General features: G+C 36.9%; 2 protein-coding genes across 4 annotated transcripts in view; one reads left to right on the top strand and one right to left on the bottom strand.

The window, feature by feature from the left end:
* The window catches only part of LOC133665425 (importin-13-like), a 58,894-nt gene extending 48,033 nt beyond the window's left edge, over nt 1-10,861 (bottom strand). For 2 of the 3 annotated variants that reach the window (XM_062070712.1, XM_062070714.1), the window contains exons 1-5: nt 10,813-10,861; nt 10,631-10,741; nt 2,757-2,882; nt 2,059-2,684; nt 1,845-1,985 (exon numbers count right to left, since the gene is read on the bottom strand). In XM_062070712.1, coding sequence (XP_061926696.1) covers nt 1,845-1,985; nt 2,059-2,684; nt 2,757-2,882; nt 10,631-10,729 — 992 coding nt within the window. In that variant the 5' untranslated portion in view covers nt 10,730-10,741; nt 10,813-10,861. Of the gene's footprint in view, nt 1-1,844; nt 1,986-2,058; nt 2,685-2,756; nt 2,883-10,630; nt 10,751-10,812 lie in introns of those variants that run through there. The other variant, XM_062070713.1, reaches the window with a different exon arrangement.
* Nucleotides 7,953-22,500, top strand: part of LOC133664978 (uncharacterized) — a 19,090-nt gene continuing 4,542 nt past the window's right edge. Inside the window, exons 1-4 of the mRNA XM_062070094.1 lie at nt 7,953-7,964; nt 11,161-11,333; nt 12,406-12,672; nt 16,605-16,835. Coding sequence (XP_061926078.1) covers nt 11,279-11,333; nt 12,406-12,672; nt 16,605-16,835 — 553 coding nt within the window. The 5' untranslated portion in view covers nt 7,953-7,964; nt 11,161-11,278. The remainder of the gene's footprint in view (nt 7,965-11,160; nt 11,334-12,405; nt 12,673-16,604; nt 16,836-22,500) is intronic.

Below are 22,500 nucleotides of genomic sequence, written 5' to 3'. Positions count from 1 at the left end.
CAACAGTTGATGTTCTAGTTTCATGCATGTTTTACTCAATATAGGTCATAAAATCTCAGCAACAAGCTGTAATATCTTACTGAGATCATTTAGGACCAAAACCCTTAAAACAAGTAAAACACTGTAACATAAAATCTGCTTAGTGAGAAGAATGATCTTATCAGACAGAAAATAAGCAAATATCACCCTTATTTGAGATATTTAATCTTACTTAGATTTCAGTTTTTGCAGTGTAGGAGCTTAGTTGTCGGGTAGCTAGAAGGGTCACCCAAGACAGGTTCTAAGGTAGAAACCAGACAAAGGGACTGATTTACTAAGATCCCAATACCTTTTTGCTAAACAGCGTTTGCAATCTATAAAATAGTGTCTACTATTAGTGATCGACTGAGACTGCTTGTGCAATTGAAAAGAGGCGCAGACCGCCTTATTTAAATGAGGATTTTGTGTGTTGGAGACATTCTGCACATTCATGTTCTCATGCTCCGACCTGTGGCGTTTTGCTACGTTTTCAAACAAGCAGGAGACATCTACCACTTTTTATGGGCATTTTAGAAGCAGTCGTGCAGAGCATCTACATTTTTTCCCCCCCGTTGAAAGTGAATGGTAGAGAGGCTGCACTACTATGTTCAAGACATAAAAAATGCATACTTCAAGAAGTTTTTATCATATATGATATAGATAAGTAATATATATCTAATGTGAAAAAATGAATGGCATGAACAAAATATTAAATGACATCAAAATGCATCAATTTAGTTTGTTTTAATTAGCCCCTTAAGTCATCTAGCATTTATGAAATTATAAAAGGATGTTGCTGAATGAACGATATGTCTAATGTTTTTTACAAAACCCAAAACCAGTGAAGTTGGGACGTTGGAACGTGGAAACGTTGTTATTTTTTGCAAATATTAGCTCATTTGGAATTTGATGCCTGCAACATGTTTGAAAAAAGCTGGCACAAGTGGCAAAAAAGACTGAGAAAGTTGAGGATTGCTCGTCAAACACTTATTTGGAACATCTCACAGGTGAATTGGGAACAGGTGGGTGCCATAATTGGGTATAAAAGCAGGTTCACTCATTCACAAACAAGTATGGGGCGAGGGTCACCACTTTGTGAGCAAATGCGTGAGCAAATTTCTCAATGGGCTATTGCAAGGAATTTAGGGATTTCACCATCTATGGTCCATAATATCGTCAACAGTTTCAGAGAATCTGGAGAAATCACTACAAAGAAGCGGCAAGGCTGAAAACCAACATTGAATGCCCGTGACCTTCGATCCCTGCATCAAAAACAAACATCAGTGTGTAAAGGACATCACCACCTTAGCTCAGGGACACTTCAGAAAACCACTGTTAGTAACTACAGTTTGTCGCTACATCTGTAAGTGCAAGTTAAAACTCTATTATGCAAGGCCAAAGCCATTTATCAACAACACCCAGAAACACTGCCTGCTTCGCTGGGCCCGAGCTCATCTAAGATGGACTGATGCAAAGTGGGAAAGTGTTCTGTGGTCAGACGAGTCCACATTTCAAATTGTTTTTGGAAACTGTGGACGTCGTGTCCTCCGGACCAAAGAGGAAAAGAACCATCCGGATTGTTATAGGCACAAAGTTCAAAAGCCAGCATCTGTGATGGTATGGGGGTGTATTATTGCCCAAGGCATGGGTAACTTACACATCTGTGAAGGCACCATTAATGCTGAAAGGTACATACAGGTTTTGGAGCAACATATGTTGCCATCCAAGCAACGTTATCATGGACGCCCCTGCTTATTTCAGCAAGACAATACCAAGCCACGTGTTACAACAGTACTAGACTGGCACACTTAATGCAACAATGTTACCTGGAGTGTGTTTCGCCCATAGCAACAGCAATGCGACAGATCCCATGCGTGGTCTCCATGTCGCCCTCCTGAACAGCCGTCTTTAGTTGATCCTGGAGACCCATCACCAGAGGCACCAGGCTTACGAGAGCGTTGCTGTACCTGCAAACACACACACACACCATACCTCAACACTAAACTCATGGTAAGTCGCAGTGGTTATGTGCAAAGTTACCTCTGACAATCAGGTTGTGAGACGGAATTAACAATCGTCTCAACAGCAGTATCAAACAGTTCAGGGTTTGACAAAGTCGTGAAACAGTCCTGGACCAGTTCTTGACTCTCTCCGAGCGGGATGTCAAGTCCCACCCAGCTGGAAAGGCAGCGGAGCACCTTCTGTTTCACCTGTGTCGACGAGTCCTGGCTTTGGAGGAGCTGGCGCAAGAGGGGACACACTGTCGTCCACTCCCCAGCCAAGGCTTCCCTTAGCTGGGCACGTCGAGTCTGAGTCAGCCGGCTGCTCTGGAACTCCTCTGGAAGAACAACCAGAAGCTCCAGCAGGGCCAGACAGTGCACTTGAGGGTCCTGTGTAGCCTCTGCACCTTCAGGACTCTGAGGCTGGAAGGCTTGCACCATGTCTGCGACTGGCTGGGACCAGACATGGGGGATTAAGTTCAGGGCCATAGAGGACAGAGCCACACACAGCCTTGTCAGGACCATTTTGGGTCCGGAGGAGAAGTGCAAGATGTGGGAAAGGAGCTGCACCCTGAGGTGTTCATGCTGGTCTGCAGGCAGGTCGCTCCAGTGAGAGGAGATCTTGGTGTGCAGGGTGCAGGCACCAAAGAACTGGACCTCTGGGAGCTGTGAACCCACATTAGCAAACCTGGTGAATGTGCAGCACACGTCCGTGATGTTTTAAGAAGATGCAAATACCTTGTCAGCGCCTAGCAGGGCCCAGCAGAAGTGCCACGCCTGTGCAGACCCCTGAGCTTGGGTCAGCCACTTCTGGGCCGCGTTCTTACGCTCCATGTCTGGGTGGAAATATAACTGGCAGAGAGCCTGCAGGGGCACAAGAAGGCGTCACTCACTCTTATTTTGGGTACCGTATTTTTCGGAGTATAAGTTGCACCTGCCGAAAATGCATAATAAAGAAGGAAAAAAACATATATAAGTCGCACTGGAGTATAAGTCGCATTTTTTGGGGAAATTTATTTGATAAAACCCAACACCAAGAATAGACATTTGAAAGGCAATTTAAAATAAATAAAGAATAGTGAACAACAGGCTGAATAAGTGTACGTTATATGACGCATAAATAACCAACTGAGAACGTGCCTGGTATGTTAACGTAACATATTATGGTAAGAGTCATTCAAATAACTATAACATATAGAACATGCTATACGTTTACCAAACAATCTGTCACTCCTAATCGCTAAACCCGATGAAATCTTATACGTCTAGTCTCTTACGTGAATGAGCTAAATAATATTATTTGATATTTTACGGAAATGTGTTAATAATTTCACACATAAGTCGCTCCTGAGTATAAGTCGCACCCCCGGCCAAACTATGAAAAAAACTGCGACTTATAGTCTGAAAAATACGGTAATTATAAGTCAGGGGTGTCCAAACTTTTTGATTTGGGGGCCGCATTGGGCTGAAAACAATGTAAAAGCTAAAAACTGCATGTAAAGAAATATATATCTATATCTATATGTACATATATATGTATATTATAGGGGTGTAAATCTTTGGGCGCCACCCGATTTGATTCCTGGTGGTAACGAAGTATCCCACACTTCTCTTTTCTAAAGTGAATTTGTACAGCAACACTGGACATTACTTCAACAATAAGATTTGCCTGAGTAACGACAGAGGACATATTAAAAAATAATAATATTAATAATTTACAAAAATCTATTTTTGATTTTCTTTGATTAAGTATCGTTACAAATACGAATCGCGATTCATTCAAAAATAATTTATATATATATATATATATATATATATTAGGGATGTCCGATAACGGCTTTTTTGCCGATATCCGATATTCCGATATTGTCCAACTCTTAATTTCCGACACCGATATCAACCGATACCGATATATATAGTTGTGTAATTAACACTGGAATTAAAATTATGCCTAATTTTGTTGTGATGCCCCCCGCTGGATGCATTAAACCAGTGGTCCCCAACCACCGGGCCGAGGCCCGCTACCGGTCCGCGGACCGATTGGTACCGGGCCGCACAAGAAATTAAAAAAAAAAAAAAAAAACATTTTTTTTTTTTTTTTAATTAAATCAACATAAAAAACACAATATATAGATTATATATCAATATAGATCAATACAGTCTGCAGGGATACAGTCCGTAAGCACACATGATTGTATTTCTTTATGGAAAAAAAAAAAAAAAAAAAAAACCCATTATTTTTTTTTAACATGCCTCAAAACAGCAGCTTGGAATGTGGGACATGCTCTCCCTGAAATAATCCTGATATCCACTACAACTATGGGAAACACTGTTAACTTTGACTTTCACAAAGTGCTTTTTTAAAAAATTTTTAAACATGCCTCAAAACAACAGCTACAAAAACAATGAAGGCACACAGCTTCAGTCCAGAGTATACTATAAACTGGGCTCAATCTGCCCTGTTCTTAACGTATTCGTATGAGTAACAAATTTGCACAAATAAATGTGCAAATAAAAACAAGAAAGGCACAAAAATAAAAAAATGCTTCAGTCTAGACTAGTAGATAACACAGCCATCCTTTAAAGTGCATGAACATTAATAAAACTGCTTAAGTCTAGACTAGTAGATAACACAGCCATCCTTTAAAGTGCATGGGGAAAAAGGAACAAAACATAAATAAAACAGCTTCATTTAGTCCAGACTACTAGTCTATTTGTGCAACAGATGAAGCTCAAAGAGTGGACTAATTATTTTTCTCCTTGGCATCACGTGTGAGAGGTAGAGTTTTCTGAATGAAAACAAGCATCTGCAAGGGGTTGTGGGTATTTGTTCTGTTGTGTTTATGTTGTGTTACGGTGCGGATGTTCTCCCGAAATGTGTTTGTTATTCTTGTTTGGTGTGGGTTCACAGTGTGGTGCATATTTGTAACAGTGTTAAAGTTGTTCATACCGTCACCCTCAGTGTGACCTGTATGGCTGTTGATCAGGTACGCTTGCATTCGCTAGTGCGTGTGTCAAGCCGTAGATTAAGGATGTCCAAAGTGTGGCCCGGGGGCCATTTGCGGCCCGCAGGGAATTTTTTAACAGCCCCATGGCACATTCTAAAAATACGATTAAAAAAATACAAAACATAAAAAGTGGTATACAAGAGCAAACAGGTGAAATTTAACAAGAAAATGTTGCAATGTTGACTCTAATAACACCAAGCTGCCATGCAGGCTGTTTCTTTCTTTAAAAAAAAATAATGAATTAAAAAATCAATGTCATTATGAATTATTGACCTATTCAAGGCTCCATTTACTTCACATTAAATATTCCATTTTGAGATATTTTTTGTGTAAAATGTTGCATATTTTGTGTTTTCCATAAGTTTTTGTTTTAAAATGAACAAACAAAAAACATAAACAATAATAAAACTTATAATTGACGGATAGAGCTGAAGTTGATCTCGAGATTATTGTGTTAAAAGTAAACAGAATAAAATATATATATATATATTATTTTTTAACACTTTAATGAGTAGGACCCTTTTGGATCCCCAATAATTTTAGTGTGATTTTTTTTTTAAGTGTCATTGCTCCAAAAATAATAATGAATTAAAATCAATGTTGTTATGACTTACTTACTTTTTTAAAGCTACAATTATTATATCATCTGAAATATTCCACTTAAAAATGTTATTGGGTGAAAATATTGCATATTTTGTGTTTTTTCTATAAAAACATTGGTTTTCTTTGACAAAAAGAGCATACAATTTAAATTTTAAAAAATGTTATATTGACAGATAGACCTAATGTTGATCTAGAGATTTAAGCGTTGAATAATAATAATAATAATAATAATAATAATAATAATAATAATACTGAATAATGACACATTTTTAATATTTTTTTGACCAAAACCCTTTGGTGTCCCCAGGATCAAGCCTGAGTGGAGGCCAAAATGTATATTTTTTATACATATATTGTATTGGTTTTTAAAATGAAAAATATCAAAATGTATGTATGTAAACTTTTGACCATGACTGTATGTGAAAGTTTGACTCCTACCTTGTTTACTTACTAAAATGTGCGAAACATGGATAAGTGTATAAATAAGGTTTCACATTTTACCAAAATGTATTGTAGTGGATTTAAATAAGTGTAATTTTGAATTATGAATTGGACATTATTTATAATATCCACAAAGTTCAGTGAACAGGTTGTGTTATGTGTGACCGTGTGTGTTGATTTAAATAAATATTTCTTTGAAGATTATTTGCGCCATGAGTGGGAAAGGTTGTATGGTTTGGGTCATGTAAGTAAAATGTAGTGCACACTTCAAAGTACAAAACCCAAAACCAGTGAAGTTGGCACGTTGTGTAATTCGTAAATAAAAACAGAATACAAGGATTTGCAAATCCTTTTTAACTTATATTCAATTGAATAGACTGCAAAGACAAGATATTTAATGTCCGAACTGAGAAACGCCATTTTTTTTTTTCAAATAATCATTAACTTAGAATTTAATGGCAGCAACACATTGAAAAAAAGTTGTCACAGGGGCATTTTTACCTCTGTGTTACATGGCCTTTCCTTTTAACAACACTTAGTAAACGTTTTGGGAACTGAAGAGACCAATTTTTGTATCTTTTCAGGTGGAATTCTTTCCATTTTTGCTTGATGTACAGCTTAAGGTGTTCAACAGTCCAGGGTCTTCGTTGTGGTATTTTAGGCTTCATAATGCGCCACACATTTTCAATTGGAGACAGGTCTGGACTACAGGCAGGCCAGTCTAGTACCCGCACTCTTTTACTACGAAGCCACGCTGTTGTGGCTTGGCATTGTCTTGCTGAAATAAGCAGGGGTGTCCATGAAAAAGACGTTGCTTGGATGGCAACATATGTTGCTCCAAAATGTGGCTTCACAGGTGTGTAAGTTACCCATGCCTTGGGCACTAATACACCCCCATACCTCACAGATGCTGGCTTTTGAACTTTGCGCCTATAACAGTCTTTTTATCTTTGGTCTGGAGGACACGACGTCCACAGTTTCCAAAAACAATTTGAAATGTGGACTCGTCAGACCACAGAACACTTTTCCATTTTGCATCAGTCCATCTTAGATGAGCTCGGGCCCAGCGAAGCCGGCAGCGTTTCTGGGTGTTGTTGATAAATGGCTTTGGCTTTGCATAGTAGAGTTTGAACTTGCACTTCCGGATGTAGCGACAAACTGTAGTTACTGACAGTGGTTTTCTGAAGTGTTCCTGAGCACATGTGGTGATATCCTTTACACACTGATGTCGATTTTTGATGCAGTACCGCCTGAGGAATCGAAGGTCACAGGCATTGCCGCTTACGTGCAGTGATTTCTCCAGATTTTCTGAACTTTTCGAAGATATTAAGGGCCGTAGATGGTGAAATCCCTAAATTCCTTGCAATAGCTCGTTAAGAAATTGTTCTTAAACTGTTCGATCATTTGTTTACGCATTTGCTCACAAAGTGGTGACCCTCGCCACATCCTTGTTTGTGAATGACTGAGCATTTCATGGAAGCTGCTTTTATACCCAATCATGGCACCCACCTGTTCCCAACTATCCTGTGGGATGTTCCAAACAAGTGTTTGATGAGCATTACTCAACTTTCTCAGTCTTTTTTGCCACTTGTGCCAGTTTTTTCTACACATTTTGCAGGCATCAAATTCATGTTATCATTTATGCTGACCGACCACCTGATCGAAGAGTGCAAACTATGTTGTCTTAGTAACTAATCCAGAGCACAGTGTGGGAGCTATTATTAGGACAGCATATGCTTATAGCTATCATGTTACAAATATGTCTGCTGAGTCTTATCTCGGTGCTCTGAGTCTCCTTGAACGCCTTTTGTTTGACAATCAAAAGATAGTATGTACAGCAGCGTGCAAAATGTATTATCGTTATTCGTCATGGTTGTATCGCGTAGAGTGAAATGTAAGGTAAGAAAAAACCTCTTAAACTTAACATAAGAAAACTTAATTTCCCGCAGCTGTACTACTATTACAGTTACAATGGCTGCTGTAAACAAAAATTGTAATATACATAATTTTTTTAAAATAATAAACATGGTATTTGTAACTAAAGTGTGCAGCTTCACACTATCATAGATTTTTACTTTTTAAAAAAAAAACATATTATTTGTATTTTTCGGCCTAAATGAAGCATTTTGATGCATAAAAATGGCAATATGGACTACAAAACAGCAATACTACAGTAGATGAAGGCCATGGCTCCTAAATTCAGTCAGCATATAATAATGAGAATAATAATTAAAATAATATATACAACAATAATAATAATAATTTAAAAAACTAAAAGACAAAAAAAAATAAAAAAATAAATACAAATAATAGGAGCAAATGCAATTTAAAAATGCATACAGAAAGGATTATTAAAATAATGTGATGTATTACTAAATGTGAAACTTTTTTCATTCATTTAATATTAGGTCTACTATAATGGCTTTAACAAGTGTAAAAGTGACTATTTGGGTGTTATTTCATCTCTACAGGGCTGACATAATGTTGAACATATCACATGGAGAAACGAACCACTGTATATAAGGTACCAGGGTCGTTCGTGTCAGTATCGGATCGATGCGAGCAAGATTTTCGTTGTGTTGTTAAGAAATATTGGATGTATCTACATACTTTGATAAACTATTGTTTGCGGGCAAAAAAGCCAAACGATCATAGATTGTGGTTTGACGTACGAATTTACACTATTGGCTTTATTTTTCTTTAAACAATTTTTTTTATAAAAATACATTGTTGAGTTATTTTGTCAATATTGTCCAATTGTTGGAGTGCTCAAAAAATACATCACATTCCAATCGCGATTCTTATTTATTCTGATTCTAAATCGGTTTCACATTTTTGAGAATCGATTTTTTTTTTTAAATAAATATTTGTTTAATTATTTAAATCGGTTATAAATATTAAAAAATATGAATTGATTAAGTAAGTAAGTACAGTTTTGTTTATATCGCACTTCTCACAGAGAAAGCCCACAAAATGCGTCACATGTTTAAAATACAAAAAGGTACAATTAAAACAAACATACAGCATGTGCAACAACAGAAACATTGCAAAATTTAAAAAAAAGGATATTAAAGATAATAAATAAAATACTGATATAAATGAAAAATTAATACAAAATAAAATATATATTGAAATTATACATAATATATAATTTATTTTAATTCTGAGTCTGTAATATATATATATATATATATATATATATATATATATATATATATATATATATATATATATATATATATATATATATATATATATATATATATATATATATATAAGAATTATTTATTTATTTCGATTTTGAATCTAAAATTACATTTTATTAAGTTTTTATTATATTTTTATGAATTATGAATGGTGCTTGAATGTTTTTTTTAATAATATCCACAAAGTTTAGTGAGCAGGTCGTGTTATGTGTCAACATGTGTGTTGCTTTTTTATTTATTTATATATTGGTTGGATTGGGTCGTATAAGTACATTCAGTGATTATGCACGCTTCGAAGTAAAAATTTTCTTTGACCTACTTTACTCATGTTTTCCACGAGATGGCGGCAGATTTGCGGCGCGACCCCGAGAGGGACAAGCGGTAGAAAATGGATGGATGGATGGATATATATGTATATATATATATACATATATGTATACACATTTATAGTCAAGGTTTCTGTGGTTTGTCTGTTATACAGTGCTTAATACCGGGATAGAGCGGAATATACGTTAGGTCAGGAACAAACACAGAGGCTATTTCATCCCTACAAGCCTGTTTCCCAGGTTTCTCTGCTCTTCAGGGGATTGTATTATTATAAAATCCCCTGTATTGAGCACTGTACAACGGATAAACCACATAATTATTGACTAATATATATGTATATGTATATATATATATATATATATATATATATATATATATATATATATATATATATATATATATATATATATAAATATATGTATATATATATATATATATATATATATATATATATATATATATATATATATATATGAATTACATCAATAAAAATCACATTTAAATATATCATATATTAAATATATTATACTATATTATTTCATCACAAATAATTTTAAGAATTAAAACAAATCACAATTTTTAAACCCACTTTTGCTTTTGCAAACCGTTTTGAAACTGTTTTATTACAATTTTTACACCAAAAAATATATTGCGAGAACTAGTTTGAACTTATAATCACGTTCAATAGGGAATCAATTCTGAATCGAATCATCATCCCATGGGAATCGAACTGAGTCGTGAGTAAGGTCGACAACCCAAATAAATCAATATAACCTACAGTAGTTAAATATAACCATGATTATTTGTCTTGTGTTTCATTCTGATTGTAATAATCACATCCTGGGCAAAAAAAAATTAAAGGTAAGTTTTACAAAGTCATTCAATGATCTTTAAAATGTGTCAGTATCGGATCGATACCAGAATGTCGTATTGTATTGCCCTCCTCTATGGCCCAGTCCTTTATATGTGTATTTATTTGTCCTACTGTAATCATGCACATCATTTCACAGAATTCTAAGCCACTTACTGCCTCCACGTTCTCCACAGTTAACTCCTGCATGTCTCCTGCTGCACCCTCCACCTGGTGCACCATGAAGGTCTCCCCCTGTTGCCTCTGCACAGCCATCAGGAATCCAAACTGACAAGAGGGGAGGGAGCAAAAAGTAGTCAAAACAAGCGCACGCCTTCCTGTAAAGTTAACACACTGACCTCCTATGAGCAGGAAACAGCATTATTTAGTGAGCATGTTCTTCATAGTGTCCGCTGGAGAGTGGGTTAACCAAAACAACCCCCCCCAGAGAAGCATGTGTGTGGAGCCCTACAACAGGCGCGCCTGTGACGCACTGACGTCTGATTGGCTGCAGCAACAGCCGGTGCAAAGACAACCAAAGCCCTGCAAAAAGATGCATGCATGTGTTAGTGGATAAAATGAGGGGCTAAAATGTTCTTATCTGCAGTGAAGTTTGACATATTGTGTGTTTTTACTCTGAGTTGGAGCTGGTATCTGCGGCCACACCCCTGCGCCTCTTCTACCCGACGCCCTCGGGATATTTTTAGCCCCGATGATGGTTCCTCACGTGGCACGTAACAGACACAAAGGTAGCAGCAACACAACACCGCCTCACCTTTCCTAACCTGCACCGTGGTGTCGGAGCCACAGAAGGAATCAGCTGGGATGCATTTGGAATTTTGCTTCTTGCTTCTTCTTTCGGCTTCATCCCAGACTGGAGGTAGGTGCCATGGCGGTGTGGCTGTGTGTGTATGCACTCAAAAATATGCTGGTTTAATTATTAAATAGGAGTCTTTCTGCATTGTGGTGAATATCGTAAGCCACTATCAATGTTGTCATTAGGGCCCGAAAGACCTATTGGAATGGCTCCGTTCATCAAAATCGCATTTTAAAAGCCCTTAATATGCCCGAAAACTCATCATTCCTGCGAAAAAAAAAATATTTATATATATATATATATATATATATATATATATATATATATATATATATATATATATATATATATATATATATATATATATATATATATATAGAGTCGAGGTTTCTGTGGTTATCCGTTATACAGTGCTCAATACCGGAGTAGAGCAGAATATACAAAACAGGCTTGTAGGGATGAAATAACCTTTGTGTTTTTTCCTGACCTAACGAATATATATATATACATATATATATATACAGTATAGTCGAGGTAGAGCGGAATATACGTTAGATCAGGAAAAAACAGCCTATTTCATCCCGACAAGCCTGTTTCGCAGGTTTCCCTGCTCATCAGGGAAAATCCCCTGAACGCATATATATATATATATATATATATATATATATATATATATATATATATATATATATATATATATATGTATATATATATATATATATATATAATTAAAACAAACATACAGCATGATGCAACAACAGAAACATTGCAAAACCAAAAAAATGTATATGATATTAAAGATAATAAATAAAATACTAATATGAATAAAAAATTAATACAAAAAATGTTTCAAAAAATGTACACATGAAAAAACATTAATGGTTAAGAGAAAAAAGCTTACATGTTGTAAAAATATTATGTAGTAATTAATGTGACAAATTTAAGTATTGTACAGTTAGTGGATAAGGAAGTCAGATTCAGTCCTATAAAACTGCTATATTATTTTTAATTTTAACCTGTCCTGTCCAACCACACGGGCAACACAACTGTAATGGACGAACATGTTAATTAAATTGATTGAGAGTTTTATAAAACAATATATATTGTTTCTATATTCTTGAATATTATTCTCCAGGTCAAAGTGTGGCTTTGCCTCCCGCCGCCACCCCGTCTGCCTGGCTGCCTCCTGCTGGCACCTCGGGGGGTTTTGACCTGATAAAAGGTCTTGTGGATGACGTCCTACATCAAAGACACGATGGTGGAGATGATACCACAACCGTAGCAAACACTGAGAAGACTCTTTTGAAGACGATTGTTCCCGTGATAACAAGATCTACAGAAATTACATCTCAACATGCAGCAGACTCTGTTTTCACAACAGCACAGCCTGGAACACAAGCAGGTAATTGTACATAAAGATACTGTATACACAAATACTCAGTCAAGAACTGGGAACATAGCTTAGAAGCATGACCCCAAGGTTGCGGAGACTTTAAGCAAAATAATATTATTTAATGTAAACAAAAGGCGCACTCACACGGAGTGGGGAAATAACACACAACCCAAAAAGGAGTGGGGGAATCCAAAAGAAGGCGAGTGCAGCTAGTGAGTGCACAAGACACAGAACTTATTTTGGAGGTAAATAGACACTCCGACAGGGAACAACACTTGGACATGAAGCCATGATCGGCCGGACTGAAACAGGAGCCTGATTGGCAACCATGTACAGCAAGTGTGGACGCCTGTGCCCAGCACAAGGAAGTGACAACAACAAAATAAAGGCACAGAACAAAAAGCAAACATAAGTCCAAAACAGTTATAAGAATGTAACATACGCCATACAAATGAATGCACTTCTGAATTTGATGTTAAACCACATTTTCTTACCCTGTATTTTTTTGCATGTTAACGAGAAATCCTAATTCTAAACAAGGCGTTTATTTATATAGCCCTTAATCACAAATGCCTCAAAGGGCTTCACAAACCACAGTGAGAAAGAAAAAAACTCAACCCAATGGGAACAACGGTAAACGGTGCAACGGACGCCAAGTGGATACGGTTATTAATGTGAGAGACCAGTCCATAGGGAGGTCAGCAGGGGGGTCCACAAGTCGGCAGTCGTCACATACTGATACACAGAAGAGTGGACTTGGAACAGCTAGCGCTTCCTCCGTGGAAACGGATCCAGAGCCAAAAAGAGAGACGGCAGATCAACTGGTATAACCCTGTAAGACCCAAATATAGAAAAACCTAACAAAATAAAATGTGACCTTTTAGATGTTGTTGTAGGAGGCATTTGAACACAACACAAGGGTAGAATGTATACTATCCATGTATAGAGCAAATATTTCAGGCAGTGATGTAGTGGAGGGAATACAACCTGTTTGAGCCCACTGCAACAAGCCAGCGTTTTGACTACCACATTCACCCAGTGTTGTATAATTGCAACAATTATGTAACAAGCTCTAAATAAAATTTGATACATCTGTTCCACAATAACTACATATGTACATGCTCTAGACATTGTAATAACAACCAAAAAATATATAAAAGACATTTTACTTACTTAAATCTGATGAATCCAGTCCAATGAAACAAATAGATGTTGTTCGAAGGAAACCTTGAGAGGTTGTGTGAGTTCATGGCCAGAAGGCGTGACTTATAAACAAATGTACGATCCAATAGCCTTGTGAGACTGAACAATACGACCCAATGACTATGTAAATGTGGTAAAAAAAAATATATATATATAACGGATAGTTTTTTAGGATGGTTAAAGGTAACGTTGTAATTTTACAACAAGGGGTGTTACAGGGATAAAAAAGCGGTCTATTTAAATGCTATGTAGTGGGAAAACATGATTAAAAAAAACATACTCGGTTCAAAAAACAACTATCTTTACTGTCCTGATTAAATGTTTTCATGCTAAGTGGACTCAAGTTCGGAGTATTTGCCACTAAAAGTCGTCGATCGGCAATGACGATCACATACTTTTTCCCGAAAATCGCCACATACCCACTGTACATAACCTCAACTCAGTGAGGATTCAACGTTTCAAAATGCGTGTTCTGCAAACATGTAAACATTGTACCACAATGTATTAGCCTATTTGGTTCCGTGACGTAGCTGTTAACTGCACAATTTTTTTTATTTTGCCTATTGTTCACAATCTTTATGAAAGACATGACGGTGAATGTATTTTTTAGGCATTCTCAATATTAAATGATATTGGCTGATACCAATACCACTCCCATGTATTAACTCTAAATCTTTTAAAAAAAATTAAAGGTGAGTGCTATTGATTTGTTTCACATCATCAACACTATATTTAAATATGTTAGCAAAATAAAGTCAACTAAACAAAATCGAAAATTACTAATACGCATTGAAATCCTTTTTGCCCTCCTAGTCCTCCTGTGTCCGAGGAATTATTTTCTGCAATTGTAAACAATTACAAAAACAACTAAAAAGGTTATTTGAGGAAATCAAAAAATACACTAGTATGGATCATATGCTTGATACTACCCTTGGTTATCGACGCTGTCAGGTTCAAACACTGATGACATCTATTAAACAAGACAAGAGGCAAATAATTAAACAGAGACAGAATTCAATTCGGACTCAATATTGGGGAGAGTCGTCGGTACACTGTACCCTTGGACAGTATCTCAGCACGCTCTGCCAAAAGATTGCACTCCTCCTTTATTTGACTTTCTCCGACCACCTGACCAACGCTTCCACTTCCAGAGGGAAGTGGGTCGTAAACAGCGTTGCCTTTGGTTACAGAATAGTTCAAAAGAAGAGGTCGTAAAATAGTTAAAAAAAGAGTTGCATAAAATAGTTCAAAAAGAGGTCCATAAAATAGTTCAAAAAGAGTTCCATAAAATAGTTCAAAAAGAGTTGCATAAAATAGTTCGAAAAGAGGTCCATAAAATAGTTCAAAAAGAGTTCGTAAAATACTTCAAAAAGAGGTTGTCTGGAAATTGGGCAGATCCTGTCTTCTCTCCGCTTTGAAGTCCTTGGGTTAGAACAATATCTTTCTGTTGATTACCATACATGAAAGAACACAGGAACACCTTCATCTTGCTTTCACCCCCTACAGAGTGGAGTTTTACGAGCCTTACTCTTGGTAGGTTTCAAAGACGGCTTTTGTCTTCTCACCAGACTCTCAATGTAACACAAAGTTTTTGTGATAATTTAGAAACAATTATTCTATCAGACGCCACCAATTTATGGATGCATCCGCCTTTCTCTTAGGTGTCGTTTCCTGGCTGTGACAATGCTGACACACCAACAGTTGTTGTTATATCATCCTCTCTCTAGACCACAGGTGTCAAACCCAAAGCCTGGGGACCAATCCTGGCCCGCCACATCCTTAGAACCCTGGAAATACTGAGCGTCAAAAGAGCATTTAATCTTTTATGATCAATGTATTTAAATTTAGACATAAAAAAAAAAAACATGTAATGCATTTAAATGCAGTTCTTAACTCAATATTATCTTATACAACTAGCTATTTCAAGCTTTATTTTTTTTTGGTCATTGAATCCCTTTTCAAATTAAATTCTACATTAGCTGAGCTAAAGTTTCTCCCCTTGTTTGGCGCCATAGCACCAACAATAACACACATTTTTAATGTATTTGCTTTTTTAAATTTTTTCAAACTAGACCAAAATCCATAAATTGGCCGCACCGTTTTGTAAGCCGCAGAGTTCAAATTGTAGGGGAAAAAAAGTAGCAATTCATAGTCCGGAATTAATTAATCCACTTTTTAATTTGATTTAACATGGTTCCATTTTCACTTCTTAAACTGTATTAATCACATACTTCTTAGTGTTGTTTCAAGCTAGTTTAGCTTGACCTCGTCCTCCAATGATAATGCTACTTGATAATGACACTTAACGGCATTAATCAATCAATCAATCAATGTTTATTTATATAGCCCTAAATCACAAGTGTCTCAAAGGGCTGTACAAGCCACAACGACATCCTCGGTACAGAGCCCACATACGGGCAAGGAAAACTCACCCCAGTGGGACGTCAATGTGAATGACTATGAGAAACCTTGGAGAGGACCGCATATGTGGGTAACCCCCCCCTTTAGGGGAGACCGAAAGCAATGGATGTCAAGTGGTTCTGACATAATATTGTCAAAGTCCAACACATTAAGATGCATTAATCTCTACTTTTTGGGTAATAGTAATGATAACAACACAATACACTAGGACTCCATGACAGAAACAGGTATTGTCTAATATAGGAAGCCTCAGAACACCAGCTTAATACTACAATACCACAACAATTAGCTCATCTATCCTATTTGTCCATTTTCAGCTGCTCCACACAGCATTTCACCCACAAACACAGCAGAGGGCAGAGCGGCCGTGACCAAACATCCTGTCAGTACCTTTTCATCCCAGAATGCAAACACCTCCACCCAGCCTCAGTCAGTGACGTCATGGAGAAGAACAACCACAGCAGGACCCCTGACCTCCCGTGCAGGCCGAGACCCTGCTGGGCCACAGCACCTGGAGGTGCCACCTGAACTTAATGTAGGTGATGAAGGTGAGAAAAGTGCTTATTGGTCAAGTAATTATCATAGAGCGGTGGTTCTCAAAGTTTTCCACCAAGGTCCACCACAGAAAAAAACTTGGCTCTCCATGTATTGCCATAATGACTGACAATAAAATAAAGTATCTAGTAGACCTAAGTATTCATTAAAAACCAGGCAGAGGTTTTATTTAACACGTATATTTAATATTTTTGGCCTCACTAACATTACACACAGTTTAAACAGTAACACTGTGTTGAAGGAAGACAAAACACTGTCCTTTAACCCCTTTAAAGCAGGAGTGTCAAACTCGAGGGCCGATTGTAACAGTGAATAATATCCAAATTTGCTATGTATTTGATTATTATATGTAAAGATCAGTAGATTTTACAGTAAAAACTGGCAACTGAGTCACCAGAATTTTACTATAAAATATACAGCTTTTCATTTTTTTTTTTACAACATAGTACGGTCGATAGAAAAACAGTACCGCTGTTTTTTTGTTTTTTTTATTCTGGCAACTGAGTTTTTTGGTTTTTTTTAATCATGAAATGTACGGTTGTTGTTTTTACAACATATTTCTGTAAATGCAAAACCAGTACAACTGTTTTTGTTTAATCTAGCGACTGAGGCGGCAGTTTTTTACTGTAAAAAATGTGCTACTGTTTTTACATTACAGTAATACATTGTAAAAACAACAACCACATATTTTGTCATAATGGGAGGTTCGCAGCTTACTGCGAGGTTTGTTCTCCCAGGAAGCAAACGGACTATTCCGGACAGGACTTGAAGGTAGGAACATATTTAATTATTCAAAACTCGAAAGGGTACAAAAAACAGAAAACAACCTGAAGGCGAGCGTGCCTATCGCACATGGAAGCTAAGACAAAAACTTAGGACATGAAACTATAGACATGAAACAACTAACCAGACTATGGCATAGAACAAACAAGACTTACTGTGGCATCAAAGAAATAACTAGCAAAAGACTTGGAATAGGACATGGAACGAGCAGCATGAACTAAGCATGAAACTGTGGCATGAAACGAGCAGCATGAACTAAACATGAAACAAGCATGAAACTGTGGCATGAAAAGAGCAGCATGAACTAAGCATGAAACAAGCATGAAACTGTGGCATGAAACAAGCATGAAACTGTGGCGTGAAAAGAGCAGCATGAACTAAGCATGAAACAAGCATGAAACTGTGGCATGAAACGAGCAGCATGAACTAAACATGAAACAAGCATGAAACTGTGGCATGAAAAGAGCAGCATGAACTAAGCATGAAACAAGCATGAAACTGTGGCATGAAACAAGCATGAAACTGTGGCATAAAAAGAGCAGCATGAACTAAGCATGAAACAAGCATGAAACTGTGGCATGAAACAAGCATGAAACTGTGGCATTAAAAGAGCGGCATGAACTAAGCATGAAACAAGCATGAAACTGTGGCATGAAATGAGCAGCATGAACTAAACATGAAACAAGCATGAAACTGTGGCATGAACTAAGCATGAAACAAGCATGAAACTGTGGCATGAAACAAGCATGAAACTGTGGCATGAAAAGAGCAGCATGAACTAAGCATGAAACAAGCATGAAACTGTGGCATGAAACGAGCAGCATGAACTAAACATGAAACAAGCATGAAACTGTGGCATTAAAAGAGCAGCATGAACTAAGCATGAAACAAGCATGAAACTGTGGCATGAAACAAGCATTAAACTGTGGCATGAAAAGAGCAGCATGAACTAAGCATGAAACAAGCATGAAACTGTGGCATGAAACGAGCAGCATGAACTAAACATGAAACAAGCATGAAACTGTGGCATGAAACGAGCAGCATGAACTAAACATGAAACAAGCATGAAACTGTGGCATGAAAGAAGCATGAAACTGTGGCATGAAAAGAGCAGCATGAACTAAGCATGAAACAAGCATGAAACTGTGGCATGAAACGAGCAGCATGAACTAAGTATGAAACAAGCATGAAACTGTGGCATGAAACAAGCATGAAACTGTGGCATGAAAAGGGCAGCATGAACTAACCATGAAACAAGCAGCATGAACTAAGTATGAAACAAGCATGAAACTGTGGCATGAAACAAGCATGAAACTGTGGCATGAAAAGGGCAGCATGAACTAAGCATGAAACAAGCATGAAACTGTGGCATGAAACAAGCATGAAACTGTGGCATGAAAAGGGAAGCATGAACTAAGCATGAAACAAGCATGAAACTGTGGCATGAAACAAGCATGAAACTGTGGCATGAAACAAGCATGAAACTGTGGCATGAAAAGAGCAGCATGAACTAAGCATGAAACAAGCATGAAACTGTGGCATGAAACGAGCAGCATGGACTAAACATGAAACAAGCATGAAACTGTGGCATGAAAAGAGCAGCATGAACTAAGCATGAAACAAGCATGAAACTGTGGCATGAAACAAGCATGAAACTGTGGCATGAAAAGGGCAGCATGAACTAAGCATGAAACAAGCATGAAACTGTGGCATGAAACAAGCATGAAACTGTGGAATGAAAAGGGCAGCATGAACTAAGCATGAAACAAGCATGAAACTGTGGCATGAAAAAAGCAATGACGCCAGCACGACTAACTGGCAAAGACAGGCTTAAATAATAGTCTCTTGATTAGAGCAGGTGCGTGTCCGAACACATGAGGCAGGTGAAACTAATAAGTCGCCATGGTAACTAAACAAACAAGGGAGCGCAAACAGGAACTAAAAGAGTCCAAAACTAACAAAAAATAACAAAAACATAATCCAGACCACAGATCATGACATATTTTATAGTAAATTGGTTATACTTGTATAGCGCTTTTCTACCTTCAAGGTACTCAAAGCGCTTTGACACTATTTCCACATTCACCCATTCACACACACATTCACACACTGATGGCGGGAGCTGCCATGCAAGGCCCTAACCACGACCCATCAGGAGCAAGGGTGAAGTGTCTTGCTCAAGGACACAACAGACGTGACGAGGTTGGTAGTAGGTGGGGATTGAACCAGGAACCCCTCTGGTTGCTGGCACGGCCACTCTCCCAAACGCACCACGCCACACATCATCTGTATGTATTACTGGCTGCATTTTTTATTTGGCGAGCACAGTTTTGTCCTATTAATGTTGGTGGTCCTTGAACTCACCATAGTTTGTTTACATGTATAACTTTCTCCGACTTTCTAAGACATGTTTTATGCCACCCCTTTTTTTGTCTCGATTTGTCCACCAAACGTTTTATGCTGTGCGTGAATGCACAACGGTGAGCCTTGTTGATGTTATTGACTTGTTGGAGTGCTAATCAGGCATATTTGGTCAGTGCATGACTGCAAGCTAATCCATGCTAACATGCTATTTAGGCTAGCTGTATGTACACCATACTTGCCAACCCTCCCGTTTTTAGCGGAAGAATCCCGATATTCAGCGCCTCTCCCGACAACCTCCCGACAGAGATTTTCTCCCGACAAACTCCTGGTATTCAGCTGGAGGCCACGCCCCCAAAAAAAAAGTCTGCCGCAGCTGCGATTGGACCTGACCAGCCTCCGGGTACAAGTACTGGAGTACCAATTGCTTGCCAGGGAAGATCTTCCCCAGGAAGCAAGGATTGACCGGTTTTAGTTTAGTCTTTATTTGAAGGGACAATGTACAGAAACATTAAACTCAAAGACAGATATGTTCTGTACCAGATTATAGCTAAATAGCTAATTTCCATCTGCAGTCCCTGGCTACCTAAATTAAAGGGATACAAAAATCATGCAATAAAATTATGACAATAAAATCATACACAAGTATTAAGAAAAAAGTCATAAAATGCCCTTTCATGGACACATACTTAATATACAATACAACCACACCTCATTTACATCATCACACAAAGACAATACATGCTTTTGTTCACATCTGTCATCATTTGTAAAAACAACCATGATTTTAACAGACACACCTCACAATTTACAATAAAAAAATGCTCTCATGGATAAATATAATACACATTAGGTTGATGTGTCAAACATAATGCCCATCTTAGTGACCGTGTGAGCAGCTTTGATTGCTCCAAAGCCACTTTTTAACTTCAATTGTGAATGAAGAGTAATCTGTTAGACTTTTCAAGTTTGTTGTGAGGTCGTTCCATTCCTTTATGGCTCTAAATGAAAAGGCTGATTGTGCAAAAGAGGTTTTACATCCGGGTACGCTACACTGCCCCCTGGTGGAGGCTTGTGTGTTTCTAGTTGTCACAGCCGATGTAAACTGGACAAAGTTTTGGGCCATGCTAGGGAGAGATGGAAGATTCCACACTCTCGTGCATTTGATGAAAGCACTTTTGTGCGTGCCACACAGCAAGGCATCATCAGAGAGGGTGTTCAGCATGGTTAGAAAAATAGTGACAGAGAATAGAAAGAGGATGGCAAATTCAACCCCTAACAAAGCATTGTACTTTCAAGTACAACAATGAGTAGATGAGTGTTGTGTGTGTGTGTGTGTGTGTGTGTGTGTGTGTGTGTGTGTGTGTGTGTGTGTGTGTGTGTGTGTGTGTGTGTGTGTGTGTGTGTGTGTGTATATGTGTAAATAAATGAACACAAAAATTCAAGTATTTCTTTTATTTATATATATATATATATATATATATATATATATTTTATTTATATATATATATATATATATATATATATATATATATATATATATATATATATATATGTATATATATATATATATATATATATATATATACATATATATATATATATATATATATATATATATATATATATATATATATATATATATATATATATATATATATATATATATATATATATATATATATATATATATATAGCTAGAATTCACTGAAAGTCAAGTATTTATATATATATATATATATATATATATATATATATATATATATATATATATATATATATATATATATATATATATATATATATATATATATGAAATACTTGAGTTGGTGAATTCTAGCTGTAAATATACTCTCCTCTTAACCACGCCCCTAACCACGCCCCCGCCCAGACCACGCCGATATTGGAGGTCTCAAGGTTGGCAAGTATGATGTACACATTGCATCATCACGCTTCTTGTAGGTATATTTGAGCTCATTTAATTTCCTTTAAGTCCTCTTAATTCAATTTATATCTCATGACACATTATCTGTATGTATTATTGGCTGCATTTTTTATTTGGCGAGCGCCGTTTTGTCCTACTAATTTTGGTGGTCCTTGAACTCACCATAGTTTGTTTACATGTATAACTTTCTCCGACTTTCTAAGACGTGTTTTATGCCACCCCTTTTTTTGGTCTCGATTTGTCCACCAAACGTTTTATGCTGTGCGTGTATTTAATTTATATTTGCATGTCTCATGACACATTATCTGTATGTAATATTGGCTGCATTTCTCATAGTTGTTTGTGTGCCATGTTGTTCCAGACCACAGCAAACATTACCTAGCTTGCAAAGATTGTAATAAATCTATTAGAAGAAGACAGCTTGCCGTTATCTTTAACTTGGACACACACATCTATACCTTTGGTCATTATAAGACAGTAATTTCCAGGAGTTATCTCACCCTCTGAGAAGCCTCCATTTTACTAATGATTTTGAATGTTGTAAAAATGTGTAGAATAAATATTAAATT

This window comes from Entelurus aequoreus, linkage group LG14, assembly GCF_033978785.1.
Source record: "Entelurus aequoreus isolate RoL-2023_Sb linkage group LG14, RoL_Eaeq_v1.1, whole genome shotgun sequence".
NCBI lineage: Eukaryota > Metazoa > Chordata > Actinopteri > Syngnathiformes > Syngnathidae > Entelurus > Entelurus aequoreus.
Note: the sequence above shows the minus strand (reverse complement) of the source record. Positions and strands in the feature narration are given on the sequence as shown.